This window comes from Panthera onca, chromosome D2 (assembly GCF_046562875.1).
Source record: "Panthera onca isolate mPanOnc1 chromosome D2, mPanOnc1 haplotype 2, whole genome shotgun sequence".
Taxonomy (NCBI): Eukaryota; Metazoa; Chordata; class Mammalia; order Carnivora; family Felidae; genus Panthera; species Panthera onca.
The window spans coordinates 53710215-53724178 of NC_138349.1; the positions used below are offsets into that span (position 1 = coordinate 53710215).

A 13964-nucleotide genomic window follows, 5' to 3' on the forward strand; every position below is an offset into this window, starting at 1 on the left:
CTTTTATGCTTATCTTTAGCTTGATTTTCTTATTTATTTCCATCCTCTTTAATCATAAAGATCTAGCATTACCAAGCTTTTTTAAAGCTGAGCTGGGAGAGGGATTAAAGTATTGAAAGAGAAACACTTTAGCTATTTTCTGGCTTACTTTCTTGATTTGAGGAATTTGAGTTCCAGATTAAGAAATTTGTCCAAGACCACACACCTAGTAAAAGACTAAGCTGAGACTAGCTCTAGTTCTTCTGACTCCCAGACCAATGGTCTCCCTGTTACATAATGCTGCTTTGCTGGTACTATAAATGATATTCCTCCAAAGCACATAGGGAATTGCCTTCAATCTTTTTTTTTTTATTGTTGAAGTTGATTGTTAATCATATTATATATCTATAGTTATTTTAATCATGTATGAGAATTTTTGATTTTATTTTAGCTTAAGCATGCACATAGTTTGAGAGACATGGATTTTATGACTAAGTATAAAAAAAGATTTTCATGTCATTTGCAACTACGTGGATGGAACTAGAGGGTATTGTGCTAAGTGAAATTAGTCAGAGAAAGACAAATATCATATGACTTCACTCATATGAGGACTTTAAGATACAAAACAGATGAACATAAGGAAGGGAAGCAAAAATAATATAATAACAGGGAGAGGGACAAAAACAAGAGACTTAAATATAGGGAACAAACAGAGGATTGCTGGAGGAGTTGTGGGAGGGGAATGGGCTAAATGGGTAGAGGGCATTAAGGAATCTACTCCTGAGATATGGTTGCACTGTATGCTAACTAACTTGGCTGTAAAGTTAAAAAAAAGAAAAAAAAAAAATTAAAAATTTTTCAAACCTAAAACACTAAAAATGAAATATACATACACATGCAACTCATGTGTAACAATTACTACCTTAAGATAGAACTAAAACCAATAAGTGGAACTTAACAGAGTGGTAAATTTTGGAAGATCTTTTAGATGGAAATGGAACAGGCTCCCTTGAGAGGAGTAAGCTTCCTATCACTGAAAGTCCTCTGGTGGATGGTGGTGTGTGAGTATATAATGTGTGTAGGAAGATGAAAATTTTTGTCTTAGTTGGGCATTTGGGACAGGTGACTTCCCTGATTGACTCAATTTTGTTTTTCAGTAGGAAGGTTGGTATCAAATGGGTGTCAAAGGGTAGAACTTTTGATTGCAGTGTGGGCTTTGTTGTGCTGAGAAATCTTCCCTAGTTTGAGTTTTGACCTCTGGAACATGGACCCTGATATCTTTTAATTCAATATAGTGCCTGGAAGATGACAGTATTTTTGATAAAGATTCATTGTAAACTTAGACTTTCAACAAAGAATGAAACAAATCCATTTTTTCCTAAAGATGAAAAATGAGTAGTTTTTGTTTGTTTTTTAAGAAAGAAGAGATGGGACGCCTGGGTGGCTCAGTTGGTTGAGTGTCCAACTTCAGCTCAGGTCATGATCTCACCGTCAGTGAGTTCGAGCCTGGCATCGGGCTCTGTGCTGACAGCTCAGAGCCTGGAGCCTGCTTTGGATTCTCTCTCTCTCTCTCTCTCTCTCTCTCTCTCTCTCTCTCTGCCTTTCCCCAACTCATTCTCTGTTCTCTCTGTCTCTCAAAAATGAATAAACATTTAAAAAATCAAAAAAGAAGAGGATGACAGAAGATGAGGATCATCAAATCATAGATTTTGAGGATTAGTTTCTCTTACTGTCTAGTCCAGTGTATTGTAAACAAAGGCTTTTGCTCTACTTAGGATTTTAATGAAGGAAACCTTAGTTTCTTGGTACCATAAAGCTCATGTAAAGCTACAAGTAGAATTTTTTTTTTTAAACCACTATACAAATATTTGTCATTTGTTAGTTCTCTGCTTACATTCTTGGCTTAGAAGGAAGCTTCATAGTGCAGGATGGTTGTTAGAAGAAAACATTGGTGTGAGAGTATTGGTAAGTGGGAGAAATTATTGACCCTAAAAATGTTTAGGCCTAAAAGATGGTCTGGTTCTCTTCTCCCCATTTACTTTGCCCTGCAGTTGCTGGCATATTGCTATATTCAATGGGTATAAATAACATTAAATGCAGTTTCAGTTGCCTAAAAAGCAATTGAATCATTTTACATTTTGGAGTGGTGTTGAATGCATCTTTAAATGATATTTTAGAGATAATGGGTTAAATAAATATATTATTAAAATTCAGTTAAAAGAATGTAGTGGGATATCATCTCACTTCATCCCATCTCTCTTAAGCCCTGATTTGAATAGTTTAAGAAAACTATTGAAGGGGTACCTGGGTGGCTCATTCGGTTAAGTGTCTGACTCTTGATTGCGGCTCAGGTCATGATGTCATGATTTGTGATACTGAGTCTCCCATCAGGCTCTGCGTTGACAGCACAGAACCTGCTTGGGATTCTCTCTCTCTCTCTCTCTCTCTCTCTCTCTCTCTCTCTGTCTCTCTCTCTCTCTCTCTGTCTCACTCACACACACACTGCTTCTCTCTCTCTCTCTCAAATAAACATTAAAAGAAAAAAGAAAACTATTGTTTCCTAGCTGTATATTTAAAAATTTTTTTAAATTTTGAAATAATTTTGGACTTACAAAAAAGTTATAAAAATTATAGAATTCCTGAATATCCTTTACCCAGATCCTCCAGTGTTAACTTCTTATATAAACACAATAAAATGATCAAAATCAAGAAATAACATTGATGTAATACTATTACCCAAACTATAGATCTTATTCAGGTGTTACCAATTATCCCATTAATGTCCTTTTCTGGTTCGGGATCAAATCCAGGATGAAACATTGCATTTGTTGTCATGTCTCTTAAGTTTACTTGTTTTTTTAATATTAATTTTGATTTCATTTCATTTGTTTTAGTAATCTCTATGCCCAGTGTGGTGCTCGAACTCACAACCCTGAGATCAAGAATCACATGCTCTACCGACTGAGCCAGTCAGGCACCTCTCTTAAGTTTCCTTTAACTTGACACAATTCTTCAGTCTTTTTTGTTTATGACCTTGACACTTTTGAAGAGTACTACCAGTTATTTTGAGAAAATTCCTTAGTTTGGGTTTGTCTGATACTTCCTCATGATTAAATTCAGGTTTGGCCATTTTGACAGGAGTACCACAGAAATGGTCTTGGATCTCCAGTGCATTATTGTATCAGGAGGCACTTATTGTTGACTTATTCTGTTATTGGCAATGATTAATTTTGATCACTTGTGTTTGCCAGGTGCAAACTATGTAAATATCTTGGTTCTCATCTCACTTTTACTCACTAATTTTAGCATCCATTGATGATTCTCTCTGGAAACAGTTATTACTGTGGGATATGTCATAGTGATTTTTAAGTTTCCCCATAGATTTGTATTTTTATGTTTTATTTAATTTTTTTTAAGTTTATTTATTTATTTAGAGAGAGAACATGAGCAGGGGAGGGGCAGAGAGAGAGGGAGAGAGAGAATCCTAAGCAGTCTCCGTGCCATCAGTACAGAGCTCGACACAGGGCTCAAACCCACGAAACCATTAGATCGTGACCTGAGCCAAAATCAAGAGTCAGACACTCAACTGACTAGGCCACCCAGGTGCCCCAATTTGTATTTTTAAAGTATAGTCCCTGTTTTGCCTTCTGGTTTATTTCCTATATAATCTATGAAGAATATTCTACCTCCCAGAATCTCTAATCATTGCTTGCTTTCATTTTGTGCTTTTCGTACTACAAAATGTTTTATTTCATGTTTTTTAATGTTTATTTTTGAGAGACCATGAGCAGGAGAGGGGCAGAGACGAGGGTGGACAGAGGATCCAAAGAGGGCTCTGTGCTGACTGTAGAGAGCCCTATGTGGGGCTTGAACTCATGAACTGTGAGATCATGACCTGAGCTGAAGTTGGATGCTTAATTGACTGAGCCATCCAGGTGCCTCTATTTCATGTTTGATAATGAGGGCCTATAGAGGAAATGGAAAGATATTGCCAAAATTTTATTGCTTATTTGAAACCTCATTGAGCAATTCAAGGTCTGCCTAACTAAAGCCCTCATTATCTTATTGTATCTATCTATCTATCTATCTATCTATCTATCTATCTATCTATCTATCTATTTTGAATGAGTGGTGAGAACAGAATTTTTCCCTTGTTACCAATCTCAGAGAGAAACCATCCAGTCTTTCTCTGTGAAGTGTGATGTTAGCTATAGTTATTGTGCAGAAGCTCTTTAAAAAAATTTTTTTTAATGCTTATTACTTATTTGAGAGAGAGAGAGAGAGAGAGAGAGACAGAGTGCAAGCAGGGGAGGGTTAGAGAGAGGGAAGGAGACACAGAATCTGAAACAGGCTTCAGGCTCCAAGCTGTCAGCACAGAGCCTGATGTGGGGCTTGAACTCACAAACTGTGAGATCATGACCTGAGCCGAAGTCAGATGCCCAACTGACTGAGCCACCCAGGCACCCCTATATTATTGTCTTTAAATTAGACACTGCTGCTCAACACTATCCAGGAATCAGTCTCTTTTTTTCCCTTGTATTCTACCAAGAAGGAAATCGAGGCATAGGAAGATTGTGACTGATTTCACAAGCTTGACTTTTTTGTCTCCTGAAAGTTTGGAGGTTAGCTGTCTTTTGGCAGGAAGGGGATAGGTCTTTCTTGCCTGTTCCAGAATGAGCCCTGAAAATAAAATGCTCATATGCTTTGTCCTAAAAGTTAAACATGGCCTCCTTGCCTAAGAGTGATAACTGGGGAAGTCTTAAGTTGTCTTCTTGTCAGCAGAGAATCCGGGCTTTTAAAAAAATTTGTTTCTTCCACTAAAGAAGTTGAACATTTTTACATCCCCTGCCTCCCAGTTTTATTGAGATATAAGTGACATATAACATTGTATTAGTTTTATGTGTACAACATGATAATTTGATGTGTTTTTATGTTATGGAAGGATTACCACAGTAACTGACTTGGAATTTTTGCTTCTCATTTCAGCCTGCCGCAATGACTCAGGGAGTTCAAGGAACAATCCGACCAGCTGCCAACTTTGATGCCATGAGAGATGCAGAAGTTCTTCGGAAAGCGATGAAGGGTTTTGGTAAGAAAACAGGTTTTTGGGGCGCCTGGGTGGCTCAGTCGGTTAAGCGTCTGACTTTGGCTCAGGTCATGATCTCGCGGTCCGTGAGTTCGAGCCCCGCGTCAGGTTCTGTACTGACTGCTCAGAGCCTGGAGCCTGTTTCAGATTCTGTGTCTCTCTCTCTGACCCTCCCCCATTCATGCTCTCTCTCTCTCTGTCTCGAAAATAAATAAACGTTAAAAAAAAAATTTTTTTTTAAATAGAAAAAAGAAAACAGGTTTTTATCTTATTTATAATTGAATCTAAAGTAAAAATAAACTAAATCTAAAGTAAAAATAAATCAAGTTTATGTGTCCACCTGTGCACATACCTCAATTTAATCTGGCACCAGTCACCTTGTAAAGCAACCAAGAGATGTCCTCAAGGAGTAGCCAGCACCGACTTCATCCTTACTTAAACATGTATGGTTCTTCCAGGGACAGACGAGCAGGCAATTGTGAATATTGTGGCCAACCGTTCCAATGATCAGAGGCAAAAAATTAAAGCAGCTTTTAAGACCATGTATGGCAAGGTATTTATATTTTTTTCTTTTCTGGCCACAAACAATGGCCTGTAGACTCTGCCTTTCTGCGAGGTTGGATACTATGTTTTTATTAGTACTGGTGGTACAAAGTAGAGACAGACTCCAGAGACCCCAGAGTGGTGTGTTTGCTATGTATTTCTCTTAAAAGTCTAATTTTGGAGTAATCCTTCATCTCATAATCATACCTCATACTATGTCTGATAGATGCTCAGTAGAAAACAGATTATGGCTACAATAGTGTAACTGATAGTAGATAACTTTATATATAAAATAGATAAACAGTATAATAGTTTGGTTCTCAGTCTTCTCTTTACAGTGGGATTCAATGACTTATCACATAGCCCCTGCTTGTTCTTGGTGTTTGGCATCATCTTCCACTCCATTCTCTCCCTCTAATTGTATCCTGTATTATGCCCATGTGGAACTTCTTGCCATTCCCTGTGTACATCATGATCTTTTATAACTCTATGCTTGGTATATGTTGTACTCTTGGCCTAGAAGACCTTTTCCTCTTTTTCTTCATGGCAAACAACTTCAGGATTTGGGTTAAATCAGCTTCTCTGTGAAATTTCTCTCATTGCTCTAGGCAGAATTTAGCTCCTTCTCTCACTGTGGTCTGGTAGCATTTTATAAAACTTCTGCTCTAACTGATCTCACTGCCCACTCCCCAAAACAGTGAGCTCCCCTCAGGCTAACCATGTCCTACTCATTTGTGCATTTTTAGCACCAAGTACAGGAATGATAATAAATAGCCACTTGATAAATATTTGCTGAATGGATGATCAGTAACAAAATATAGCAAGATTCTATGGCTAAAAAGTGCTACTGCTTCTTAGATATAAAGGGGAAAACTGGGTACCATTGGTTTGCCATTTAGATAGGAATCCTAAAACTTTCTAACATTCTCTGGATCTAGTTTACTTTTCTTAGAATGGGGGCAGAGGTTCATCAGTTGGTCCCACTTGACCTATTTTACTCTGCCTTACCCTCCCTCCTTGGCCCAGGTCCACTTCTTTAGTCTTTTTTTTTTTTTTTTTTTAACGTTTATTTATTTTTTGAGAGAGACAGAGTGTGAGTGGGGAAGGGGCAGAGAGAGAGGGAGATACAGAATCCAAAGCACACTCCAGGCTCCAAGCTGTCAGCCCAGAACCCGATGCGGGGCTTGAACTCACAAAGTGTGAGATCATGACCTGAGCCGAAGTCAGACAGTTAAGTGACTAAACCATCTAGGAACCCCTCCACTTCTTCAATTTTAAAGCTGATTAAGCAACACAAACTCTACATTTCCTTAGGGTTCAACCTCATACTTGCTTCTCTAACAAAAGTATTTTCCATATTATGAATTTCTTTAGTTTGTATATAGCCTGTGCCAAGCTGTCCTGAATTTTCTTATATATCAGTTTAGAATTTAAACTCACAACATATGTTTTTTTATTCCCAGCCATCTTTTCTTTGGCTTCCTATTAATTAATAAAAATATCATTCTTCTAGGGGCCCCTGAGTGGCTCAGTTGGTTAAGCATCCACCTTTGGCTCAGGTCGTGATCTTGCAGTTTGTGGGTTCGAGCCCTGCGTTGGGGTCTGTGCTGATGGCTAAGAGCTTAGAGCCTGCATCTGATTCTGTGTCTCCCTCCCTCTCTGCCCCTCCCCCACTTGCTCATGCGCACATGCGTGCATGCTCGTGCGCTCTCTCTCTCTCTCTCTCTCTCTCCCTCAAAAATAAATATTAGGGGTGCCTGGGTGGCTCAGTCGGTTAAGTGTCCGACTTCAGCTCAGGTCATGATCTCACAGTTCGTGGGTTCGAGCCCCACATTGGGCTCTGTGCTGACGGCTCAGAGCCTGGAGCCTGCTTCGGATTCTGTGTCTCCCTCTCTCTCTGTGCGTCCCCTGCTCTCACTCTGTCTCTCACTCTCTCAAAAATGAAGATTAAAAAAAAAATTTTTTTTTTTAAATAAATAAATATTAAAAAAAATTTTTAAGTCATTCTTCGAACCTGCTGTGGAGTTGTCCTTGATTCCACATTCTTCTTTATCAGTCTTTGGATACCTATTCAGTGCCTACTATATGCCAGGCACTGCTTTGTCCTAGCATCTGGTTATTAACTCTATCTTGTTGATCTAATATGTAAAAGGTCTTTTTAAAAATGTGCTTCTATCTCAAATCCACTACTCAAGTCCAAGCCTGAATGAATTCTTACCTAAATGTTCTAGTAGCCTAAATGTTCTTATCTATAAACCTCTTTGTCATCGTAGTCCATACTGCCTATGGTTGCCATTTCAATGCCATTTTCTTGCATAAAAATTTCCTGTGGCTTCTCCCAGCATGAAGAATCCAATGCACATTCTTTAGCTTGTGTTCAAGGTGATGACCCAAGCATATCGTTACAACTCTGTCTCACTAATCTGTGAGAACATTCCCCTCTAACAAAATTGGTTGTCTTACCGGTTCATTAAAAAGGCTTTGCTTGTTCTTGTTTCATACTAGTGACTCCCAACCTTAGCTGAGCATCATAATTTCCTTTCAGACTTAAAAACACTTGCAGAACCTCTGAGTATTTGTCAACATCAGTGTGTTTTTCTTTTCTTTTCTTTTCTTTTCTTTTCCTTTTCTTTTCCTTTTTCTTTTTTTTTCCTCTTTTTTCTTTTTTCCCTTTTCTTTTCTTTTCTTCTCAAATAATTCCACGGATGATTTGAGTGCATGGTCAAGCCTGGGAACCATGTTGGTGTTTCTCATTTGTGTTCTTCCTTCTTGCCTGAAATGTCTTTCTCCTTCCTCTTTGCTTGCTAATTTTACATACTCTTCAAGATCTGGACTAGAAGCTTTCTTTGGGCTTTCTAGCCCACTTTAACTTCTCTTGTTTGAGCTTTTTCTGCTGTTTATTTATGTGCTACTTAAATACAGGCTGCCTTATACTATCTCTTTTTAGGGGTTTACCTTATCTTTCCACAGAAGAACACAATGATGATTCCTGCTTCCACACAGAACAAGAACAGTTTCTTATACTAAGTAAATACCTGCTTATCATTTTGTTCATTTGAATGATTTTTTTATTTCATATCTCTGTCTTTGTACCTGGTATAGTGGTGGAACTATAGTAGGAATTTGTTATTGTTTATTGGTAGAGTGAATAAAATACATTTGCTTTGAAATACAAGCTTGAAATGTATATATTTACTTGTTTCTTAGTATATGCTACTCAAATTTGAAATTTAGGTTTTCATAAAGCAGTTCAATTCCACTTTTCCATATTTAAAAAATTTAAGCAGCAAAATTTGGAGAGCACACATAATTAGTTTGTATTTGTAATTAAATAGGATTTAATCAAAGACCTCAAATCAGAGTTAAGTGGAAATATGGAAGAACTGATCCTTGCCCTATTCATGCCACCTACATATTATGATGCCTGGAGTTTACGGAATGCAATGAAGGTACTGTGTCATTTACTTTGTATATTTTATCCTATTTTAAATGTAAAACCCCACCAATTATGGCAGTTTACAGTGACAGCTAAATCAGTATGTTGTATCATATCATCTGAATAAATAGAGCTTTTTAGGTCTGGAGGCCAAAGAAGTATTTGATAAACTAGTAAGATTTAATTATTTTCTGTTATTTTGTTTTTCTTTTGTATAAGTCTCACTTTCTTCATTTCACATAGGGAGCAGGAACTCAGGAACGTGTATTGATTGAAATTTTGTGCACAAGAACAAATCAGGAAATCCGAGAAATTGTCAGATGTTATCAATCAGAATTTGGACGAGACCTTGAAAAGGACGTTAGATCAGATACATCAGGACATTTTGAACGTTTACTTGTATCCATGTGCCAAGTGAGTATAGTATGAATATATATTGATGGAGGGAACATTCTTCACTTTGTATTATCAGGGAGCATTCTTTATTCCTTTTAATATTTAGCCCCTTGGAATCTTGACATCTTTAAGAGGGGTAGCACAGAATCCAATGTTCAAATTTCTTTGTAGTCACTATTGAGTTTATTTCCACAGATCTAGGTTTGTAAGAGATTAGAAATTAACCTCTTTAACGTTATATGGAATCAGAAATCAGCTTGGCTCTTTGTCTTAGGATGAATCTCATACTTCTTTTTTTTTTTTTTTTTTTTTTTAAGTTTATTTTTGAGAGAAAGAGAGGCAGAGAGAGATGGCAGCGGGGCGGGGGGGTGGGGGGAGGGGGTGGGAACAGAGGATCCGAAGCAGGCTCTGCACTGAGAGCAGAGAGCCTGATGTAGGGCTTGAACTCATGAGCTGTGAGATCATGACCTGAGCCGAAGTCAGACACTTAACTGACTGAACCACCCAGGTGTCCCTGAATCTCATACTTGCAAGTTTAGCATTGTACTGCCAGTTAAATTGGGCCATCAACTGACGATATGCAGGACTTCCATGGAAGTGCTGTAAGAGGTGAAAACTGTGAGGAGAGCCAGAGATGCAGAAACTTTTCTCAGAGTTCACAGTAATGTGATTAGCACCTTCCTTATTCTGATTCCCCAGATGTGCTGGAGAAGTGATGGAAAATTATCCAGATAGGATGTTTGGAATGATATTATAAGCATACTTAGAATGAGATGATGAGGGTCTACTTGAAAAGGCAAGCACACTGATTCAGTGTCAGGAGTTATTGGCTATCCTGCTAGTATACAAAGCTGGGCAGTCTTGAGGGATAGATAGGAAAGCAGAGGTCAGGCTCTTCAGAGCAAAAGGAAGATAGTTGCAGAAAACACAGTGTGCCAAAGTGAGTGAATGTGGAAATGAGAAAGCAAATGGGTGGGAAGAAATTGAACTTACCTACAATGGAATAACAGAGTAGGGGAATAGATTAGCATTGAAAAACAAGAAGAAAAACAACAGCAAGAAGACAAAACAGGAACAGGGATTTAATGCTAAAAAATGATTATTTTTTACATGAAGGGCGCCTGGCTGGCTTAGTTGGTAGAGTATGTGATTCTTGATCTCAGGGTTGTGAGTTTAAGCCCCACGTTGGGCATGGAGCCTACTTTAAAAAAAAAAAAAAAAAAAAAAAAAAAAAGACTACATGAGGTGCCAAGTCTCTTTATGCAGAGTTCAAGGCCCAGCTATTTTACAAAGTAAAGAGACCTCTTAAAGGGAGTGAGCAGAAGAATGGCTTCTCAGGAAAATGAGACTGGTTTTTGTGTGTTTGAATCCAAAGGCAATCATCTGGGAAGTTTTTCCTGAGCATCTTTTCCTGTGTGCTATCTTTAGTTTCTCATTTAGAATATGCTTCTGCTTATTTCTTGTGCCCACTGCTCTTCAAAATAGTTTCTCACCTGTAAGGAACACCTCTCCATTGTGTTCAGAATACAGTTTCTCACCTTTAAGGAACACTTGTCTATTGTGTTCCTCAGACTGACACCAAGACTTTAGAGGGCAGCTTTTCCTTCATTTGGGTTTGTGTTTTTGAGAGAAACCAAATGCCCATCTAGGCTTTGCTCTTGTTCAGGCCCATGGCTTTCTCTCTCGCTCTGTCCTTTCCCTCCCATCCCAGTGAAAATTTGGTATCCAAATTGGCACAGTCTGGCAGAACTTGAGTTATTTGTAGCTTCTTCCTACAAGTCCATATTATAGACTCCCTCCCTTGACTTAAATTCTTTGAGGGCAGGGACCTTGTCTTTCTTGTGTCCCTACCACCTTGTACATCCTATAGGTACTCTTTCTCTGGAGAACCTAATACAGCCTCACACAAAACAAGTGCTCCATACATTTTAGCTGCATAAATGAATACAAAGTGGAACTCAGTATAATGCATATTGATCTTAAATCCCAGCTAAGGAGAATTATAATTTCTTCATTTGAGTGGTAGTTTATATATCCTAGAAAAGATGTTTTTCTTTTTGGCTTTTTTTTTTTTTTTTTTTTTTTGGTGGGGGAGGATTTTAATAGAACTTGTGTCACATCTTCCAAGTCTTGCCTTCCTCTTTTGCAGGGAAATCGTGATGAGAATCAGAATGTTAACCACCAGCTGGCTCAGGAAGATGCTCAACGTCTCTATCAAGCTGGTGAGGGGAGACTAGGGACAGATGAATCTTGCTTTAACATGATTCTTGCCACAAGAAGCTTTCCTCAGCTGAAAGCTACCATGGAGGCTTATTCCAGGGTATGAGCTTTTCTTTTGAAGATCTGGCTTCTGTTTTAAGTTGTGAAAATATTTTAACCCTTGTGTTTTTTGTTTGAAGGTGGCTAATCGAGATTTACTAAGTAGTGTTGCCCGTGAATTTTCCGGAAATGTTGAAAGTGGTTTGAAGACCATCTGTAAGATACTTTTATGTTTTGCTTTGTTTTGTTTGTAAATGAATGAGGCTTTGACTAGTTGTTCCCATTAAGTGATGATGCTTAATATAGCCTTCTGGGAATCTGCTTAGAGGCTGAGCTAATCCCATGTTTTATATACAATTCCTTATGAATGGTGGTGGTGTGATCGAATAGTGTTGTTTTGGAATTAGTTGGTCTTTATTCTGTATGCCCTTCATGAGGATTAAACAAGAATATACAGTAGATGTAGCAGTTCCATTAAAGTGAATGGGAAAGCCCTAAGGAACTATAAGTGACATCACACAAAGTGTCATTTTGAGCTCCCAAAAACATCTTTCAAATACTCAATCCAAGAGACCCTTTTCCCTTTTGAAATCAAAAACCCAGTTTCTGGTGTTCTTTGAGATGTCCGATGAAATGGAAATTTAATTCTCCTGGAGAATATATGACTAAAGAGAGTATTAGGAACACATGTGGTATTAGCAATTGAGTGTCTTACAAATATTACTATAGTAATTATAACTAAAGTAATAATGTACAGTTAGTATACCTCTACCATTTGCAGGAAAAGACTTTGCTGTTAATTTTCCTAAGAGAAAATGTGTCAGATTTATTATCATTCTCAAATCTTGGCTCAAATCTGTTTTCGTTTTCATACTGGAATGTATCTCCTGTACTTCTCTCAGACTTGTAGAATTCAGATTTCAGTCATTATTCCTTTTTAAGTAAGATATTATTGGCCACAGTTGCTATAGATTTTCTCACTTGAAGGGAAAAAATGTAAAGAGTGTAAGCTATTGCATCTATGGAAAGAAAATGGGATTTATTAGCTAGAGAGAATCCTCTAGAATTGAGGGTAGCCTATCTAATGTGGCTAGAAAGATGGATTCTGAGAAAAAAAATCAAGAGGGAGAACATCACCTCAAATTTCTCAGATAATTCTATAGCAAATGATCAAAGGCAGGCTAGAAGTGATAAATGAAGCTGGAGCATGGATACCTTTGTCAAGGCATCATGTGTGAAGTATCTCTAACTTGCAGTGCAGTGTGCCCTGAACCGCCCTGCCTTCTTTGCTGAGAGGCTCTACTATTCTATGAAAGGTGCCGGCACAGATGACTCCACCCTGGTCAGGATTGTGGTCACTCGAAGTGAGGTGAGGCTTTCTTTTTTTGTCTGATCTTACTTGATTTTGAATGTTAATTTCCTGAAAGTTCCTCAGCAGGTTGTCAGTCCCTCGGAACGATGTTAAGAAAGGGCATTGGGGAGGGCACCTGTTGGGATGTGCACTGGGTGTTGTATGGAAACCAGTTTGACAATAAATTTCATGTACTAAATAAATAAGTAAGTAAGAGTTCCTTTGTCACTACTGGCGGAGGCTGTGTGAAGTACAGTGTTCATTCTCCTCATGCTGTGAGAGAGGCTTAAGTTAGTGCAACAGACGACTGTGTCTCAGTGTAGCCAGTGCCAAGAATTTTTCCTACTTGAGGAGGTCTGCAGAGAATACTGGGTTATATCAAGTTGGAAAATATTTATCTTTTCATTTTCATTTTGCTAATGTAAAAAATTTTGTGAAAGATTAATCCTATTGGATAATAAAATTCTCGACATTTAGCATAGCTTTTAATTATAAAATAATTTTTAAAAATTTATCTTTATCTCTTTATCTAAATATACCTCAAATATTTTCCTTTCTTTGACTTTGTATATTTATTAGAGTTCTTTCTTAATTGAAAGAAAACCTATGCCACTAAATTATACTAGAGAAGGTAAATCATTTTTAAAAAGACAACCATCATATGATGTTTTTTAAAAAGTTGTGTATTTGTACTTAGACCTAAATTTTCTAAGCACGATCTTTTCTTTAAATTGTAATAAAATATATACAACATAAAACTTAACATTTTAATCATTTTAAAGTATGCATTCCAATGACATTACGTACATTCACGTTGTACAACCATACCACCACAACTTTTTCACCTTGCAAAACTAAAAATCTATATGCCTATTAAACAGTAATTTACCATTCTCCTTTCTCCCCAGCCCCTG

At 37.6% G+C, this 13964-nt stretch overlaps 1 protein-coding gene across 3 annotated transcripts in view; it reads left to right on the forward strand.

Annotated features, from left to right (window-relative positions):
* The window catches only part of ANXA7 (annexin A7), a 35562-nt gene that overhangs the window by 15339 nt on the left and 6259 nt on the right, over positions 1 to 13964 (forward strand). For all 3 annotated transcript variants that reach the window (XM_060642424.3, XM_060642426.3, XM_060642425.3), the window contains 7 exons: positions 4966 to 5068; positions 5524 to 5618; positions 8944 to 9057; positions 9288 to 9458; positions 11590 to 11760; positions 11840 to 11915; positions 12956 to 13068. In XM_060642424.3, coding sequence (XP_060498407.3) covers positions 4966 to 5068; positions 5524 to 5618; positions 8944 to 9057; positions 9288 to 9458; positions 11590 to 11760; positions 11840 to 11915; positions 12956 to 13068 — 843 coding nt within the window. The remainder of the gene's footprint in view (positions 1 to 4965; positions 5069 to 5523; positions 5619 to 8943; positions 9058 to 9287; positions 9459 to 11589; positions 11761 to 11839; positions 11916 to 12955; positions 13069 to 13964) is intronic.